The sequence below is a fragment of the Gorilla gorilla genome, chromosome 2 (genome assembly GCF_029281585.2).
Source record: "Gorilla gorilla gorilla isolate KB3781 chromosome 2, NHGRI_mGorGor1-v2.1_pri, whole genome shotgun sequence".
NCBI classification, from domain to species: Eukaryota; Metazoa; Chordata; class Mammalia; order Primates; family Hominidae; genus Gorilla; species Gorilla gorilla.
In genome coordinates this window covers 152,793,579-152,813,240 of record NC_086017.1, presented here as the reverse complement: position 1 = coordinate 152,813,240, position 19,662 = coordinate 152,793,579, and the positions used below count along the sequence as shown (strand labels likewise).

At 41.7% G+C, this 19,662-nt stretch overlaps 1 protein-coding gene across 2 annotated transcripts in view; it reads right to left on the bottom strand.

Annotated features, from left to right (window-relative positions):
* Positions 1–10,922: 10,922 nt before the first annotated feature.
* RASA2 (RAS p21 protein activator 2) overlaps positions 10,923–19,662 on the bottom strand; it is a 128,777-nt gene continuing 120,037 nt past the window's right edge. For both annotated transcript variants that reach the window (XM_031009715.3, XM_031009714.3), the window contains exons 20-24: positions 18,559–18,641; positions 17,621–17,829; positions 16,795–16,898; positions 16,252–16,441; positions 10,923–13,979 (exon numbers count right to left, since the gene is read on the bottom strand). In XM_031009715.3, the coding sequence (XP_030865575.2) occupies positions 13,949–13,979; positions 16,252–16,441; positions 16,795–16,898; positions 17,621–17,829; positions 18,559–18,641 (617 nt within the window). In that variant the 3' untranslated portion in view covers positions 10,923–13,948. The remainder of the gene's footprint in view (positions 13,980–16,251; positions 16,442–16,794; positions 16,899–17,620; positions 17,830–18,558; positions 18,642–19,662) is intronic.

Below are 19,662 nucleotides of genomic sequence, written 5' to 3'. Positions count from 1 at the left end.
GAGAACCACTGGTCTAATGTTTCTCTTTCTTTCCAAAGCTCCCTAAAATGTTAACTGTCAGATGGGAAACCGATTTTCAGAAGCCTGAGAAGAAACACTCCATCTCCCAGGGATTGAACTGCAATAGGAGGTTTAAGGAGGGCGAGTGAGAAAGGACCCTCTGGCTGATTCCCAGGCTCTGGGTGAAGGGGTTGTTTCAAGGGTCAAGAATCTGCCTGGTACCTGACAATTTCCTGGAAGGTACTCAGATGTGGTCACTCCCTGGGATGACTGTGCTGGGAGAGGATTATCCTGGATTCTCTGTGGCTGTCTGAACTTGGGACAGAGCATCCACGATATTGGGAGAGAGTCCTTAAAGTTTTAAGTATCTGAGCCCAGTCAGTTTTTGGGACTGAGCCACAGAGAGGAGGGAGTCTGAGGCCTGACCTTGGCCCCTTGCCTGTCCGGGGTGGGCAGATCCGCAGGACTGGGCAGAAAACTCTGTCAGTGAACGAGAGTTAGAAACAAGTGTCCAGTAAGCCTGAGGCCTGGGCCTGGAGGTGCAGGGACAGTGGGCTCGTCAGGAGTCTACACTGAGGAAGGAGCAGAGCAGAGTGTGGGGAAATGAGGGTGGAGGTGGCTTCTGAGCTTGGGAGGGCAGGGGTGACTCAGGGCCCATCCTGGCACAGTGCCCTGTGTCTGGGCCCAGCTTAGGTCTGGTGCTGGGAAGCATTTCACCAGGGCATGTGAGGGATGAACTTCAGGGCTCCAGGGCCGGTGATACACCTGTCCCCCTGGGCTCTGGCTGGGCCCCTGCTGTCTCACGTGGCTGTCCTGCACACCTCCTGCTGGGCCCATTCAGACCTGAGAGGGGCGCACTCCTGGGCTGTCTGGTGTCAGATGTGGCATCTTTGAGGTGGGCTGCAGGTCAGACATCACAGGTGCCTGCCATGATGCTTCCTGTTTCCTCATCCAGCTTCCCCCATTCCTGGTCCTCCAGGTTCCCTTCTGGGCCCCTGCATTCGGAGGCTGGTCAGTGGCCCCATTGCCTCATGTGCCTCTGCCCTTGCTCCTCGGTGGTAGCTGAGCCTCCCACAGAGGCACTGAGCATGTGCTAGCCTGCCTTCAAGTTTTCTAAGCCTTGCACTCAGGCTTCCACCCGCTGGCCTGATGAGTTGGACTGCTCTGGGCCATACCTTCCTTGTTGGGATGGCCACTTACCCTCTCTGGGCAGCAGAATCTCCCTCGGTGTCAGGACTGTTGTGAGGATTATGTAAGAGAGTGCTCATGAAATGCATAGGAATGCCCTCTGCGTTAGCTCGCATCCCTGCTTCTAGAACTCTGGTCCACTTTGACCCCAGTGTCTGGCACCTGAACCTTGCCTGCACCTGGTGATCTGGACTGTGGGTGGGCTGTATACTGGCAGAATTGTGCACTGAGGCAGAGCCGGGTGAGGCTAGAAGGGTGGACTAGGCTCTCTCCCCAAGGCCATGAAAGTTTAGATGATGTGGGAATTTGAAAAAGAGTCAAAGATGCTCTGCAAATATGATTATTGGAATGTGAAAAGATTCAAAATGAGGGTTTTTGAACTGCAAGGAATGGAGGGGGCCTTTCTACTCTGAGGTGTGACTAATCCTTCTATACAGGGTAGAGCCCCCTTCCTCTCCCCTTCCCTCCCCTCCCCTCCCCTCCTCTCCCTTCTCCTCTCTTTTGTTTTCTTTTTTCTTTTATTGAGACCAAGTCTCCGTCTGTAGCCCAGGTTGGAGTGCAGTGGCACAATCTTCGCTCACTGCAACCTCCACCTCCCAGTTTCAAGCGATTCTCCTGCATCAACCTCCAGAGTAGCTGGGATTACAGGCACATGCCACTGCACCCAGCTACTTTTTTGTATTTTTAGTAGAGACAGGGTTTCACCATGTTGGCCAGACTGGTCTCGAACTCCTGACCTCAGGTGATCCACCGTCCTCGGCCTCCCAAAGTGCTAAGATTACAGGCATGAGCCACCGCGCCTGGCCGCATCTTTTCTATTAGAAGAGTTTAAAGGGTCCCTGGAGCCTGTCCCAAAGCTACTCTTCACGCTATTACGTTTTCAAATGGGAAAGAGCAGATGGCCGTAGAGGTGACCCCTTGCATGGACTTAGATTTAGGGCCCCAAAGAATAATGACTGCCCCGAACACAGGTGTCCTCCTTTACCACCAACTACACACTTCCTGAGGGAGGCAGAGGCCTTAGTCTCCGATTTCCAGCGAAAGGAGTGGAGACTGGGTGAGCAAGGGACTTGTCTAAGGAGACATGACAGCAAGGAAAGGAGCCTAGGGCCCTGACTCCAGCTTCCAGGCTCTGAGACACATCTGCACCAGTGCAATTCCACCGATGGAGCAAAGGCTGGGTGCCCAGTGAGTCACCTGAGAGAGGCCTCTTGGGGCCAAGTCCTTACTGAGGCTGGGCGGGGAGGCCCTGCTGGAGGGAGGAAGGAGGGGTCCATGGGACAGGGGAGGGCTGGGAAAGGGAGGTTGGGGCTACCCTGGGCCTGCTTGGAGTTTTATCCCTTCCTTGAACTTAGGACTTTCTGGAGACTTGAAGATGGTCCCTCATAAGCTGACTGCATCCTGCTTAGAGCTCAGGGGCGCACCCCCCAACAGGCACCTTCCACCCCTCAGAACCAGCAGCCACAGGCAGGCCAAGGGCAGAGCGCCTCTCCCCAGGGGCTCCTTTTCCCGAGGGACTGTGTCCTGTGTGTGTGGAGAGAGGAGAGCTGCCAGATACAATACATAAGTACTGCATGAAACATACTTAGACTAATAAATTACTTGTTGTTTCTCTGAAATTCAAACTTAACTGGGTGTCCTATGTTTTATTTCCTAAATCTGTTAACCCTAGCCCAGGCGGAACCCACATGCTGCTGCGGTGGGAGCTTCTGAAGTCCTTTCTGCCCCCAGGACGGTTCCAGAACTGGGTGGGGCTGCCTTCAAGAGGTAGGGTGGAGGGACAGAGGGCTGGGGGAAGGACAGGGCCTGCAGGAGGCAGTTTTTGGTTCGACACAGTAAAAAATTTCCTCCTGGAGGCCAAGGGTGGTGGCTCACGCCTGTAATCCCAGCGCTTTGGGGGGCTGAGGTGGGTGGATTGCTTGAGTCCAGTAGTTTGACACCAGCCTGGGCAACATGGTGATGAAAACGGGAGAGTCCCCTCACCCCTCCACACAGGATGTGCGACAGGAGTGTGGCTCGTCTGTTTGGCTGCCATATGCATTCAAACCCCTTATGGGAGGGGGAGCAAATGGGCAGGTGCAGGAGCTGGGGCGAATACCCCTGGGCTCCAGCCCCAGGGCAGCGCCCAGGGGTGGGTGTCTGCGACCCCCAAAGCCCAAGTGGGTGCATGTTACAGTGCCCTCTTTTAGCCTTGCCGTCCATGGACGGCTCAAGTTTTAACCAACTTCAGTGCCCTCTTGGTACCCAGGTCCTTGTCCAGCATCCAGGAAGCATCAGGTCGCATGTGGACTTGAAGGATGGTGAATGCAGGGGTTTTGTTGAGTGGTGGAGGTGGCTCTCAGTGGGATGGATGGGGAGCTGGAAGGGGGATGGAGTGGGAAGATGATCTTCCCCTCGAGTTTGGCCATTCAGTGGCCAATCTCCTCTCCAACTTTCCCCAGCTGAACTCTTCTCCGTGTTCACACACTCCTCTTCTCTCCACCAGGCCATTCTGCCATTCTGCTCTTCTGTTCATCTCATCTGCTTGTGGAGCCTGGAGTTTGGGGGTTATATGGGTACAGGATAGGGGAGCATGGCAGGTCAAAAGGCAACTTTTGGGGGCAAAAACAGGAATGTCTGTCCTCATTTAGGGCCGCAGGTTTCCAGGCTTGAGGGTGGGCCTTTGCCAGGGAACTGCCCTCTTCTATCCAGTATTTCCCTGTCTCCTGTGTGTATCAGTGACACCCTGTCTCTATTAAAAATACAAAAATTAGCCTGGCATGGTGGTGCATGCCTGTAGTCCCAGCTACTTAGGAGGCTGAGGCAGGAGAATCACTTGAACCCTGGAGGTAGAAGTTTGCAGTGAGCTGAGATGGTGCCACTGCACTCCAGCCTGGGTGACAGAGCAAAGCTCCATCTCAAAAAAATAAAAATAAAGAAAGAAAAGAAATTTCCTTCTGGCCTGGGGTCATCATCATGGCGTGCCTCCCATTCTGTGCCCTTCTGGCCACCAGGGCCTCGGGCGGGGCTCTGATCTCTCCTCTTCAGGGAGCCCTTTAGCTGTCCATCCCCTAGGCCCAGCAGCTTCCCCACCTCCCTCCTCTCAGGTGTGGTGTGGAGGCCACTCCTCCTGAGGCCCCACTATTAGGCCTGGAGCCTCCTACTAGGGGACCAGCATGGCTCCTAATATCCTAGTTAGAGTTGGTTCAACCCACACAGAGTCCCACAAAGTCACCTTTGCTCCGCTGAGCCAGCAGTTCTGAGAAAAGAGGTTTCTCTGGAGCTCTTGCGTGGTAATGATGCTGCTTTCCTCAGCAGGGTGGAGATTTCTCTGTGTACTTCTCGCCCCTGGTAGGCTTCCACCTGCACGCTTGCATGAGTATCCCTAGCACTGAGCAAAGGTAATAGAGAGGAGAAGTCAGGGGCACAGCCAAATGGAGAACCTGGGGTCATGATGCCCTGATCTGTGAAAACAAGGTCTCTGTAGCTCAGAGAGAGCAAAGTGGAGTTCCCCTTGCAGACAGCTTTGGATTACCCGAAAATAAAGCCTGGCACTCACTGAGCACCTGCTTGTGTGCTCAAGGACCTGAGCTGTGTGACTCTGTTTATGTTCCACACACCAACTCTGAGGTCGGATATCATTATCATTCCCATTTGATGCTTGGAGACTGGGGTTTGCAGGGCTTAGGGAACAAGGCCAAGGCTGCTTAGTTGGCCAGTGGCACCAGGTCTGTCCCTTAGGCCTGTGTGCTCTTAACTGTTGGATACACTAGGCACTAGTGACATTTCGGACCTGACACTTCTTTGTGGTTGGGGTCTGTTGTGTACCTTGTAGGATGCTTAACAGCATCTCTGGCCTCTACCCACTAGATGTCAACAGCAATTTCCTAGTTGTGACCAACAAAAATTTTTTGAGGCTGGGCATGGTGGCTCATGCCTGTAATCCCAGCACTTTGGGAGGCCAAGATGAGAGGATCACGTGAGGTCAGGAGGTCGAGACCAGCCTGGCCAACATAGTGAACCCCCTCAACCCCTACTAAAAATACACACAAAAATTAGCCGGGCATGGTGGGGCATGCCTGTAGTTGCAGCTACTTGGGAAGCTGAAGCATGAGAATCACTGGAACCTCATAGGCGGAAGTTGCAGTGAGCCAAGATTGCACCACTGCACTCCAGCCTGGGCGACAGAGCGAGACTGTCTCAAAAACTAAAAAAAAAAATTTTTTTTGAGATACTGCCAAATGTCCCCTGGGGGCAAAAACCATCCCTGGTTGAGAACCACTGTTCTAAGGTGGTCCAGGTGTTGCTTTGTCACAGGCAGAGCCAGTCTCATGAAGAGATGGACCAGCCAATGGCTCTCAAAGTGTGACCCCCAGTCAAAACCCCCACAGGTTGAGTTAGCATCAAGGGTTTGAAGGAGGGCTACCTAAGTGTTTTGGGCACCTCTTATGAGATTGGGTGTCTGTCTCAGGACTCGTAGTAATAATAACATTTATTTAGAATTTATTATGTGCACTAGTTCAGCAGAGGGCACGATAGCACTGATCCTCTAAGCCCACCTATGTGGCCCTAAGAGTGGCCCTGGAAGCCCTGAGGAGGGTTGTGGGGTCTGAGGCTGGTGCAGGCCAGGCCTTCCCAGGCTCTGTAAATGGCTGTTGGTGCCTGAGGAGCCCCCACAGCCCCCACCTCCAGGCCATTTTGTCTTCTTAAGATGACAAGTGAAGGGTTCCAGTGAAAAGGAGGCCAAAGGACAAGCTCTTCCTCCCAGCCCCAACCCTGTGGGGCTGGTTGTATTGGAATTGCAGGAAATTGTAGGAAGCCTGGGTCTGGTTTGAGAAAACACCTCTTGAACTATGACTGGAAACGTGAACTCCATCCCCCTCCCCGCCACCCCTTGCTGTTGTTAGGGTGGCTGAAAAACAAAGGTTAACTGAATGTTGGCACTTTCACTGACTGCTATATAGACTTTAGGAATTTAGGGTACACAGGTGATATGATTTGCTTCCCTACTATGTTTTAGTGGTCTGTTGGTAAAAGTTTTCACATATTTCTCAATATGTGGATAAAATGTTTCAAATAGAGTGATTAGATTTAAGCATTTCTATCTCATAACTGAGCAAATCTCTACATTTCCTTAAGCATTTAAATAAAATAAAATGTTTTGAAACTTTCCAAGATACAAGTAAACAGAGCATTTACTTATAAAAATTAGCTTGAGATAACGATTTACTTTATTTTTTGCTGCAAATGTTTTTGAAATGTAGCATTTTTGTTTTGTTTTCTTTTAAACCACCACACAGAAAAATCCAGTTGAGTCTCCAAATGATGGTTACACTCTTACTGGCCACACGTTTTAATTTTTTCCATGTTCCCTGAAAACAGTGGGAGGGGTAGATGAGTGGCTGCCCAGCCAGAAGAGAGAATATCTGGATCTATGCCGCACACTGGAAGGGCCATTATCATCCAAGATGTGTTCTGTGCCAACAGAATGCAACTGTCAGTCCACTCCTTATTTGAGTCATAAGGCTGCTTTTTTTTTTTTTTTCTTTTTTTTTTTTTTTTTGGAGACAAGGTCTTACTCTGTCCAACCCAGGCTAGAGTGCAGGGGTAAAATCTTGGCTCACTGTAGCCTCTGCCTCCTGGATTCAAGCAGTCCTTCCACCTCAGCCTACGGAGTAGCTGGGATTACAGGTGTGCGCCACCATGCCCAGCTAATTTTTGTACTTTTTGGTACAGATGGGGTTTCACCATGTTGACCAGGCTGGTCTCGAACTCCTGACCTCAAGTGATCCGCCTGCCTCAGCTTCCCAAAGCCCTGAGATTACAGGCGTGAGCCACCGCACCCGGTCAAGGCTGCTTTTTGTCCATACACGTTGGCGGAATGGGTGCTGGGTTCATTTCCCACATCAGGCTCTTTCATCGGTTAAGCCGAAAATCTCAGGAATGACCAGGACTCTTCTGGGGGAAGCATGACAACACATTCTATAGGGTCAAAGATGCTACTAAATTGGTCCATTGTCATGGAGTTTTTGGGGAAGGCTGGGAACATCCTCTCAGGAAGAGTCCACTGGAGGAATTATTGAATGATCTACACAAATAATTGGGGGGTGGGAGGGGCCCTAGGGGTTGTCTGGGCATTGAACTTGTGAAAAATCCTCAGGTCCCTCTGGTCCAGTCCCTAGCTTGACCCAGAGCAGCTTGAGGGCAGCATCTTAGGGCCCCTGGGTTTAGCAGGGTGTGTAGTGCGTAGCAGGGGCCCGATACTTTTTCTAGACAATATAATCTTTAAAATCTTACATGTGTAAAGACACACAAACCCAAAGAGGTTATTTAACCAAGATCATAAATGTAGTTTCTAGTTGAGTCATCACTGTCAGCCAAGACCTTGCTGTTCCATCATCAGCCACAGTAAGTTATTCCTTCATGGAATGTTTATTGCGCCTTTTTGCAACTAAGAGCAAGGGTTGTAGGGTATAATAAAAGCCCTTCCCTATCCTTGGAGTCATTTACAATCTGGTGAGGAAGTTATGATAAATGTCTAAAACTAGATAAAATACGTGCTGCTACTAAGTGATTTAAGTGGACCTGGCTTCCAGGAGTCATTAACATGGACATAGATAAAACACATAAAATCCTGCTCCTCCTATAGTCTTTCCCATCTCAGTGAATGACCCCTTTTCTTCCAGTTGCTTAGGCTACTGGATCTTCCCAGACTCCTTTCTTCCACATTCTGCCTGTCAGTAAATCCTGTTGGCTCTACCATCAAACATAACCAGAACCTGACCACTCCAATCACCCATGGCACTCGCTATCACCATCACCCCTCACCTGATGAGTGTACTGGCCTACCCTGTCCCCTCTTCCTCCTATGGCCTCCTTGAGATGTTTCTCAACATAGCAGTCAGAGCAATCCAAAAAAGGTAAGTGAATCACGTCATTGAGCCACTTGACCTCTCCATCACCCAGGTCTCCTGTCTCCCATTCCCTCTCACTCATCCTGCTTCAGCCACACCAATCCCCTTGCTGTTCTTGAGTATACCGTGTAATTTTATTTCTTCTTCCTATGAGGATCTTCCCCTCATATCACATCACTTCACTTCCTATCCACATCACTTCCTTCCTCACCTTCTTCAGGTCTTTGTTGAAAAATATCTCCTTCCTCGACCCCTCGTCCTATTCAGCACTCCCTGTCTCTTTCCTGCACATTACTTTGCTCCATACCACCATCTGTCATATTTTACTTTTCTTCAATTTCCCAGAGTACAAGCTGTAAGGGACCAGTGATTTTTGCTGTATTCTTACTCCTGACACATAATTTTGAAGGCAGTTTATTACTAAGACTTTAGGTCAAGATTTGGAATTTACTTTAGCCTATATTCCTGTGTTTTCCAAGCTTTAAAAGCAAATGTTCCACATTAACACCAAAACCTCAGGCCCCAAAGGTCTCCAGGTGAGAATTATGGCCTCATCTATGACTCTCTCTCAGTGATGATTTTGTTGACCTTTGTTTTTGGTAGTTTGTATTATAAAATTAGGTGACATTCTGCATTTCCAAACGTAAAATAATATTGACGATGTCTTTCAAACTACATTCCGGCTGGGCAAGGTGGCTCACACCTATAATCCCAGCACTTTGGGAGGCCGAAGAGGGCGGATCACCTGAGGTCAGGAGTTTGAGACCAGCTGGCCAACATGGTGAAACGCTGTCTCTACTAAAAATACAAAAATTAGCCGGGCGTGGTGTTGGGCACCTGTAATCTCAGCTACTCGGGAGGCTGAGGCAGGAGAATTGCTTGAACCTGGGAGGTGGAGAATTGCTTGAACCTGGGAGGTGGAGGTTGCCGTGAGCCAAGATCCCACCACTGCACTCCAGCCTGGGCGACAGAGCGAGACTCCACCTCAAAAAACAAAAACAAAAACAAAAAAACTACATTCTGATGCAGATTCTGAGGTGTCTGTCTAGGGATCATTTACCTCATTGTGCACAGGGAACCATTAAAATAATGGTTGCTCCTTTAACTCTGCAGGCAGTGTGGTCTTCTTGGTTCTGGATGGAGTTGAGAAAAATGTTAAGTTTGGAAAACAATGTTATCTGCTCTAGACAACAGAATTCTTTCTTGATGAGTAAAATTTATGTATCTAAGACTGAACTCCATCTCAAAAAGCAGATCAATAAAAAGCACAAAGCCTTTGCCTAATAGTACAAAGGTTTGAAATACAAGGCAGAAAAGTGATGAAATCTTAATAGTACTTTAATTAAATAAGTCACACCTCTGCTGTCAATATAAAAAATAGGCATAAGCTCAAAATATGATGGCAAATGGTGTCCCCAAACTGTGAAGTCAAATGGCAAAATGGTAAGCCAAAGAATGAACTTTTTGGCCACAAAAGAGCAAACCTCAGGTGAAGGTATGTATGAAGAATTAAGACCGAAGATCTCTGAATATGATCAGCACCCACGACAGGTTATTCTCTGAAACGTTTCCAGAGGAGTTCAGTATTTGCCACTGGAGTAGAAAAACATATACCAGGAGTGCCAAAGTATGTCTTGTTTCTTATTCTTGTGTAATAAAGGGACTCTGGCCCTAGGTGTCTCTCATTTTGGAATCATACAATTTGAAATAGGAGTATGGTCCCCTCTCCCTTAAATGCCTAGTTTACTTCTATCATAGACTAGAACCCTAAATCTGATGCTTTTCACAAGTTCTATTCTATACATGGGCTAGTATGAGAGGAATTCTAATGTTTCAATAAATATAGAGATTCAGAACCCTATCCTTTGCACTTTGTTAACCTTAAATTCCTCCGGAGCCCAGGCACTTTGTTTTATAGAAGGGTTTTTCAGGGATGCTATTATAAAAGAGTTCAGGCACGAATCAGGGAGGATCCTGGCTTCTCTTGTTGAGGGCACAAGTTATACCCACTAACCTGGTCTCTGGTGCTGTCACTTTATATTCTCCAGGCATCTCACCAAAATGGCAGAACACGGGCAAATTCTAACATCCTGAAGGTCAAGCTATGGGGTAGGTTAATCTGCACGGGTCAGTGCAGGGCCTGAGTAACCATAGGCTCTGAAAGAATTCTTCTTTCTACTCTTCTTTAAAAAGGCAAACATAGTCTGGAAAACTCAGCTTTAAACTTTATCTAGACACAAGTGAATTACATTCCTCCATGACAGTTGTACATGGCTCTAGGGAATGACAGGAGCCTGCAAGGTGTTTTGAACACCATGGGTCCTCAAAACAAGTCTGTTGAATGAATGAACATGTAAGAACACAGCCCATTAGAGGCTGGGCGCAGTGGCTTACGCCTGTAATCCCAGCACTTTGGGAGGCCGAAGTGGGCAGATCACGAGGTCAAGAGATAGAGACCATCCTGGCCAATATGGTGAAACCCCATCTCTACTAAAAATACAAAAACTAGCTGGGCGTGGTGGTGCGCACCTGAAGTTCCAGCTATTCGGGAGGCTAAGGCAGGAGAATCGCTTGAACCCGGGAAGCAGAGGTTGCAGTGAGCTGAGATTGTGCCACTGCACTCCAGCCTGGGGAGAGCAAGACTTCGTCTCAAAAAAAAAAAAAAGAACACACCCATCAAAAATCAGCCTAGTTAAGTGCAAGAAAACTGAACACTTTTCAGATTGCATCATTCTTACCGGAGACTTCTCACTTCCACAGTTCCCTTACTAATAGGAAAGGTATAATAATTTTAAGAAGAAATTACTAAATCAGTAAGAAAATACAGTCTCACAAAGAACAGACAGGCTTCTTGTAATTTATTTGAGTTATTTCCAAGCGACAGTTACAAAAGTTAATTTTTATAATACTCTTGATAAGAAAATAAAATTTAAATAAAAATACATTCTCAACAATACAACATGGTTACACAAATTCACTACATTAAGTTTTGATAACTTACATTTTCAAACTGGGTACTGTAAAAACCAATATTTACTAGCAACATATTAATTTCCAAATTAATAAAAATGGAAGCAGATAATATCAACCAAGATTGGTAATTTAACTCTAGAATGAGTCTTGTATTTTTCACATACTGTAAAAACACCTAAAAGGCTATGCAGAATTCTGTCTTTACAGGATGTACCGTTAGAGCAAATTAAAGGTGCTTTCACTTAAGAAAAAGATCTGTTTTTCAAAACCTGGCATAAATGAAATCAGGCTTCAGAAACAGAAACAAAAGCCATATTATTCGTCACCTTTTTTTGTTTCATAAAAAAAAGCCTAGTTTTCACACTTACCCATTACCCGTGATATTAAAAACAAGTTTCTTTGGCAAATAAAATAGTTCAATTTGATAAATTATATTCCTGGGAGTAAAAATGTTTGCTATTGCCCATCATCTTATTAAATGAATATTAAAAAACAAAGCTACACAAAAACAAAACAACAACGAAACAAGCAACAGATCACACCACAATTTCAACTGATGGAAATGGCTAAACTAAGAACCAGAACCGGCATTTATGGCAAATTTCCCCATATCATCCTTTTCTTTCCTTCCTGGAGTTTTTAGGTTTTTAGGATGAAGTGAGCTGCCTTGTATATTTTCAAATGTGGAAAAGGTAGAGAAAGAATATCAGGTAGTAAAAATTAAAACATTTGTAAGTAACAGCAGAGGAATGAGGGCCCTGGAAGCAAATTCCTTGGTTGTCTTAGGGTCCTACTTACATGGTCTCTTATTTCAAAAGACTTTCAAAGAAAAATAATTTAATTTCACATTACTCCTTTTTTAGGCTGTGCCAAGTTGGTTAATTCCAGTCAAAGTGGCTGTTTAAAAGTGTCATGTGAAGAAAAGAACTAGATGGCTGAACTCTCCTCCTTTCAAATCCAGAGTTATATATGCACACAGCCTTGGTCCCTGTGATCATACCATGATCTTTAAAACAATCACAATTGGGGATTTGGTATTAGAAATGCTAGATGCATATTTCTTTTGCCTTAAAAAGCAGAGGACTAAAAAGACACTAAAGAATAATGACTGGTATCTGGCAATGTTTACATGTTCTTCGCAGGCAGACATTTCAGAGACTCTTAAAAGGAATTTTAATCTAAATGCAATTTGAGAATAAGAAATTTATTAAATGGCTGAATTCTTTCAAATGTATAAATCAGTGTAGTTTATGGAATCTACAAGCTTATAAAATTTAAAGGACTCTTTCAAACTTGTCTTTAAAATGAGCTGGGAGTAATAACCTACCATAATGCAGACTTAAACATAATTCATTGATTTTTACAAGTCATTTAGAGAAATACATTGCTCAGTTATATTCTTTTATGGAACAACTTTGATTGTATGCCAGTAGTCTTTAAAAATAATTACCTAATAACAATATAATTTAAAAATGATTACCCACCAATAACAAAATTGGCAAAGTATATCTTGAAATATAGCTTATGCTCAGACAAAAAAAGTACTACTAGCAGACTTACATTAATAAGTCACAGTTTTGAACAGAAACATGTAAATACTCCAAGGTTCAAAGTACCACATTTAGAAAATGTTTTGAATTAAAAAAGACAAAATAAGAGTACCATGGTTTTTAATACTGATGAAGCAAAGTGTATCCCTCAACTTCAAGGTGGCAACTTGCTTCGACTGCTTATTTACAGTTAGGGTTTTTAGGACAAAAGTAAATTTCTAGGGTAAAAAAGTCTTCAAAGAGTTGCTTGCCCAAATTCCATTTGGTTAGCAGGCAATAAGGAAACAGCAATGAAATATAAACATTTTCAGGAAAGCATTATTTTTAGACTTAAACACTGATCATTCAACTGATCATAAAGATTAGATACCATGGAGTATCTAAAGTAAAATCTGGAGCAGTCCAGATTATTAAAGTGCGCCAAGTGACTGTTCTCGAGTAAGATCAGAACCGAACACTATGAGGAGGGCATCCTTATGGTGGCCCTTATTACAACATGAAATAGTGGGTGAAGTGAAGTGATTTTCCCACCACCTTCATTCCCTGTTTACTTTCTTTTTGAAGAGATGTCCTTAGAAGTCATGTTAAACTTTCAAATCAAGAAAATGAGTACCTGGTATTTAAAACAATGAAAACAATTTCAGTGGTCTCATTACTTCTTTTGCCATCACTGATCCCAAATGTAAACAAGATGCACACAATAGCACATATTCCCTGATTCCTTCTGTCTTGAGTTTTGTTTACATCTTTAGGCAAAAGGATCTACCAACTTTCAAGTATGCTCTGGCAGTTTTCTAAAGTTTCTATCACTGTCTTGAATGGAACCTGTAATGACTGATGGACCAAAGGAAAAACACTTCTTATTTTTTTTCTTTTTTAAAGTGGGAGGGTCTACATGAACTAAATGAAAAGCTCTGAACTGTCATGAACTGGAATTTTCTAGTAAAACACAATGTTGGCAGTATAGAGCAGGCACTGATGGTAGTGAAAACAAGTCCACAGAACAGAGTGTTACAAGAAGAGATGGTTTCTTGCTACGGAGGAGTTCTCCCTTTGTTACAAAGCTTTTCTAGGAAGATTCTTTCGATTAAAAAGAAGTTGCAGAAACATGGATTTGGTCACACAGGTATGAAGGGAATCTTGGGCTTTAAATTCTCTAGTAATACATCAATACCAGGATTCCCAAACAATTAATTTCAATTATTAAATATTAAATACAATGTGGAGGCAGATGACATTGAAGCGGATGCTCATTCTTAAATACTATGAACAAAATATATGATGAATTGAAAAGCTCCAAGAAAAATAATATTTTCCAGTTCTTCTGAACCAATCTGTTAAACTCTAAGATGCTTTCCCAACAATTGGATTTTCCCTAGAGAAGAAAAAAAGTCATTTTTCAAAATTTAAGAAATACAAAAATTTAAAGGGTGACAAATATATAATCCATTAAGTATTTAGAATTTTCCCTGGATAATCTCTCATGCCAAATCTTGTTTCATTAATTCAACGAGTACTTACTGACCACCTATTCAATCTTAGACCCTAGTATAGAACTTAAAGATAAAGTAGTAAACAAAACAGACCAAGAAAACCCTTGCCATCATGGAACTTACACTCTGGTATAGGGTAAATAAAATTAATAAGATATTTAGTACGGTAGAGGTTGATATTTTTTAATAGAGAAAAATAAAGCTGGGAAGTGGTATGGTGTGTATGGGTATGAGTGGAGAGGTACTATTTAAGAAAGAATGTCTGGGATCTCATATGGAAACTTCCCAGGGCTCCAAGGAAACTGGATTACTACTGTTGGAAGAGAACCAATTACATTAATACAGAAAAGACAGGATTAGGATGCTTCTAATAACCTTTCTAATTGAGGCATCTATCTAGGAAGAACATATAAATATTTATACTTGTCAAATTGATTTTTATTGTACATGAATAAAAAATATAATTATTAATTCACATATTTTTCAAAGAACATTTAAAGTGGTAGGGCCAGGATTCAGAGCCCTAGTCAGCAGTGTGACCTTGGGCAAGACATTTAGCTTCCCTAAGCCTCCGTTTCTCTAGCTGTAAAATGAGGATAAAACCAAGTTGGGCTGATTTGAGGATCAATGAGTGTTCACTGTGGCAAACACTGTTACTTGCTGGCCCAAGATCAATCCCCTCCCTATCCACTTCTTTGTAAACAGACCCTGATTCTGCTCTAACATTGGGTAGCCATGTGTTTCAGGGAAAGCTGGGGGTAACTCTAGAGAAGGTTCCTTTCTCCTAGTACGGAGAAAACAGCCTTTTCTGCCTCTGGATGCTATCATATAAAAATGTGGGGCTCTGAATTATTGCAGCTCATCTGTGACCACGGGGGAACAAGCTTGAGGAGGAGAGAAATCACCTTGTTGAGGTTGGCTGAGTGGCAGGTGTTCCTTGATGACAGTGCTGAGCTGCTGAATTAACCAACTGTAGAAGTTAACTACTTAATTTGCAAGAGTAAATAGTTTTATTGTTTAAGCCACCTCAATTGGGACTTCATTAACTTGCTTCTAAAAGCAATCTACATAAGCTGTAAAGTACTATAAGCACAGTGCCCCTTGGTAGAGTAAGTTCCCAATAAATGCGAGTTGTTGCTGTTGTTATCCATTGCAGTATCCATCTACACCTGAAGTGGTCCAAAAAATCAACTATAAAATAATTCTAGCACTTTTACAGCTTATTTTTTTGGGGGGTGAGTTTTGTCAATTCTTATTATGTACTGTAGAAGGAGGATCAGTAAAAACAAAAACAAAACGAAGAGCTACTAAGTATTCAAGAAATGAATTACGATTGAATGTAACATTAAAACTGGTGACAGGCTGGTAGTGTTGGCTCATATCTGTAACCTCAGCACTTTGAGAGACAAGGCAGGAGGATCTCTGGAGGTCAGGAATTCAAAACCAGCCTGGGCAACATAGCGAGACCCTGTCTTTACAAAAAATAAAACAAATAGCTGGGCACAGTGGTGTACACTTGTAGTCCTAGCTACTCAAGATGCTGAGATGGGAGGATCACTTGAGCCCAGGAGTTGGAGGTTACAGTGAATTATGATCACACCACTGCACTCCAGCCTGTGTGACAGGGCAAGAACCTGTCTCTACAAAAACTAAATATATATATATATATATTTATATATTATAATATATAAATCTAAATATATATATTTATATATTATAATATATAAATATATAATATATATTATATAATATATAATATATAATATATATTATATAAATATATAATATATAATATATATTATATAAATATATATATTATATAAATATATAATATATAATATATATTATATAAATATATAATATATAATATATATAAAATATATATTTATATACATATATCATATATAATTTCATATACATATATATGAAATTAAAAAGTCGATAAAGTATAGCACCAACACAGTGAAATGATGGCTAAACTGAACAACACAAAGAGCACTTTGAGTTTGAGTGGCCAGGGAAACTTGCACCAGAGAATGGCCCTGAGCTGGATGTTGACAGATGTGGGTGAGCAGGAGGTGTGAGGTTGGGGCAGGAGAGGCAATCTCAAACTCCGTTTAAAAATATGTTTACAATAGCTTAAAAATTACTCACTTGCTCCCATATTTTGCACTACTGGATCTTTTCTTCCTATATTTTTCATGAGGTTCATCCAGCTTCTCAATTATGCTTTTTATTTGCTGAATTGTCTTAAAGGTTGTTACAGAATCCTCGATTACAAAGTTAGAATAATCATCAGGCTCTTTCTGTGGTCCTTGATAGACTGCAATAGTTCCACAAGCCTCTACAAAGAGTAGGAAAATAAATCTCTCATCAGACAACTAAATTCTATAAATGCAATATGTAGTACAAATAAGAATTTTTCAAGTGTCTTATGCTGAGGGGATTTCCCTTGGCAGAGCCGAGATAACTAAAATATATACATTTTATTTATTAGGATCATCACATTCATGCAAAAACAGTATTTTTACTTCATGAATGTCAATGAAAAATGCCTCTCTGTGGGTTTGTCAACTTTCAATAAATAACATTTTGGTAAATCTATGAGTATTTTCAACTTTTGTATAATGCTAAAGCAATACTTTAGGAATTGGTAATGAAAGATTATGGTTATATAAAAATAGATTGTGTATTTACCTTCCATCTTCTGCAGCTTAAGTAAACTGAGGGTAAAAAGGGAATAAATTCTTTCTGTTTCTCTGTCTTCATCAATATCTATTTGGATGTCTGCAGGGACACCTCTATGGTAAAAATAAAAAAATAAAGATATTACACAAATTTTATTTTGTTAACATGCCAAGGACTTCTGATGGTTTGAGACTAAAAATAGAACCACAGACTTTTGCAGAAGGAAGTCTGGAAATTTAGTTTCATTTGACAGTTAAAATAAAGTGGGGCCAAGGAGAGTTTTGGTTGTTATGTGACTCTAATCAGAAGGAGGGAAATTTTAAAGTAAAATCATTTCCACAACCTATGCTTCATCACAAAACAATATATTATTACTTAAGTCTATAGAAATACAATGGTTGTTCCATACAATTAGAAAGAGAATGCTAAGGACCCTTCTTTCTTGATATCTTGGTTCAAGCTCATGCTTCTATTTAAACATTGCCTTAAAATTTTTTAACTTGTGCAACCACTATTAATTTTGGAACATTTTCTTCACTCCTAAAAGAATCTCTGCATCCAATAGCACTCCCCATTCCTCCCTTCCTATCCCTTGTAACCACTAATCTACTTTGTGTTTCTATGAATTTACCTATTCTAGACACTTTATATCAATGTTATCAGATAATACGTGGCCTTTATGATTGACTTCTTTGACTTAGCATAATTTTTCAAGGTCCCATCCTTGTTGTAGCATGGATCAGTATGTCATTCCTTTTCATGGACAAATAATACTAACATTGCATGGATATATCAAATTTTGACACACTGCTTTTATAATCAGAAAGAAACTTACGCAGTACATGGCTTGCAGCCGAGAGTGTTTTCACCGGTCTCCTGACAGCAGAGCCAATTTCCGTTTAGATACACAGAGGGATGATAAAAACTGAGCCTGTTTTGATTGCATCGGCTCACCCTGCAGAGTACGTCTATCCATTCATTAGCTTCGACACAGTTATTTGCCTGGACATAGAGTGGTTTCTCCGTATGTATTACTTGGAACATCTTCATAGGCAATTAAGATAAAAAGTTAGTGACAAGAGTCCAAAAACCAACACACAGTACAAAACAGAAGAAAAGTACCTAAAGGAATCTAGTTTGCTTGGCTAGATAACTGGTGCTAAGATGTCTTAGAAATTATTATGTTTCAAGCAAGTTAGTCCCAAGCATAATCTGAGTCACATGGTACTAAGCAGTACAAAAGAATGTAAGTTTTAGAAGCCACACATATCCAAAGGAATGGACTATCATATAGATAAGAATAAAGGGAGGCAATTGTTAATGGAAGAAAAAGTATAAAGAAAAAGCAGTAGAAAAATATTTAGGAACAAGGAAATCATCCTGGTTGGCTTAAGTGTATGGTATGCACTGAATGGGAGCAGAAGACAAAGCTGGACAGACAGCTTGGGACTGTATTACTTAGAGACTTGAATATCACGTACAGCAGTATAACAGGGAAATCTTGAGAAAAGTATCTTTAACTTAACAAACTAGGCAAGCTATATGAGGCATCAACAATAAAGGACAATTTTAAGACAGAGTTTCAGCTAGCTATTTATAAACTATTAATGATTAATGGTAAACAATCCAATAAACAACTTCTTGAAAATTTGAATACAAATATCTAAGTAATAGGTGATACAAATACAAGGTATTACCAAATACCTCGAAATACAAATACTTAAGTAATATATGCAGTTCAGAAAGCTTTAAATATTTATTTACATAACTTACATTTTTCTTGTTGAAAGAGCTCTCTTCCAGTTTTTCCACAGCAAGAATGTTTTTTACTGGAATTGTGTAGATTGCATCTTTGCCTAAATAATAAAAGAAGTAAAACAAAATTAAAGTAATTTCCATCAGAATTATAAAGATGAGAGGTTAATTCTGTAGGGTTTAAGCTCATCCTCTTGATGGTAGGAGTGTAAATAACCTACAGAAGACTTACAAATGGCATATATATAAACATTTGTTTCATGGAACAGATGAATTTTGATTGTCTTCTAAAGTGACTACTGCTTTTCTTTGCCATATAATATTAAAACATTTTCAAGGAAAAATCTGGGACTAAATTTGATCTCTGGTAGAAAGTAAGAATGTTACAAAATTTTATATATGGGGACTGAAAAAATAACAGACTCAGCAAAAGAGGCCAACTCAAAACTTGCCTAGACAAGGACTTTTCTTTCATGGAGGAGTTACTATGTAAGCAGTGACTATGACTACCTATGTGCATTTTTATATTTTTCTAACCTAAATTTAATGAAGGGATTAACCCTCAAAACAATATTTCTAAACTGAAAAACTGTTCATTATTATCCCATATGGGTTGATCAGCCACCTGATCAAAAGCTACAAAATTTAAGAGATGTAGGGAAAAAAAGTAAAAATCTTATCTGGTAGAGTGAATCCTTAACCTAAGACTTTGGAAATTCCATTAAGGAAATTTGAGTTTGCTAAAGGAGCTCCATAATAATATGGCATAAGAATATGATGCATTTCAACTTAACGATTTACCTAAGAATAAATTATATCTCACATAGTCATAGAAACTATAAGCAAACATAATTCTAACTTCTGGTCATTTTGTAATATTGTTCTTAGAAAAATCAAAGCTTTGCTTTTATTTCACCCCCAAGCTTTGCTTGAATGACATATAGATTGACGTGCTGGAGGTTAAGAAACTTTACATTTTATATTATTTAACCAATTAATTGCATAGTTTTGGGCAAAGAAAACTATTTGGTTAATAAAGGTATGTTTCTTTTTTTTTTGTCTTGACAGAGATGTTAAGATAGAATATTTGATAAGCCTGGTTTCTGGTATAAAATCTAAAAT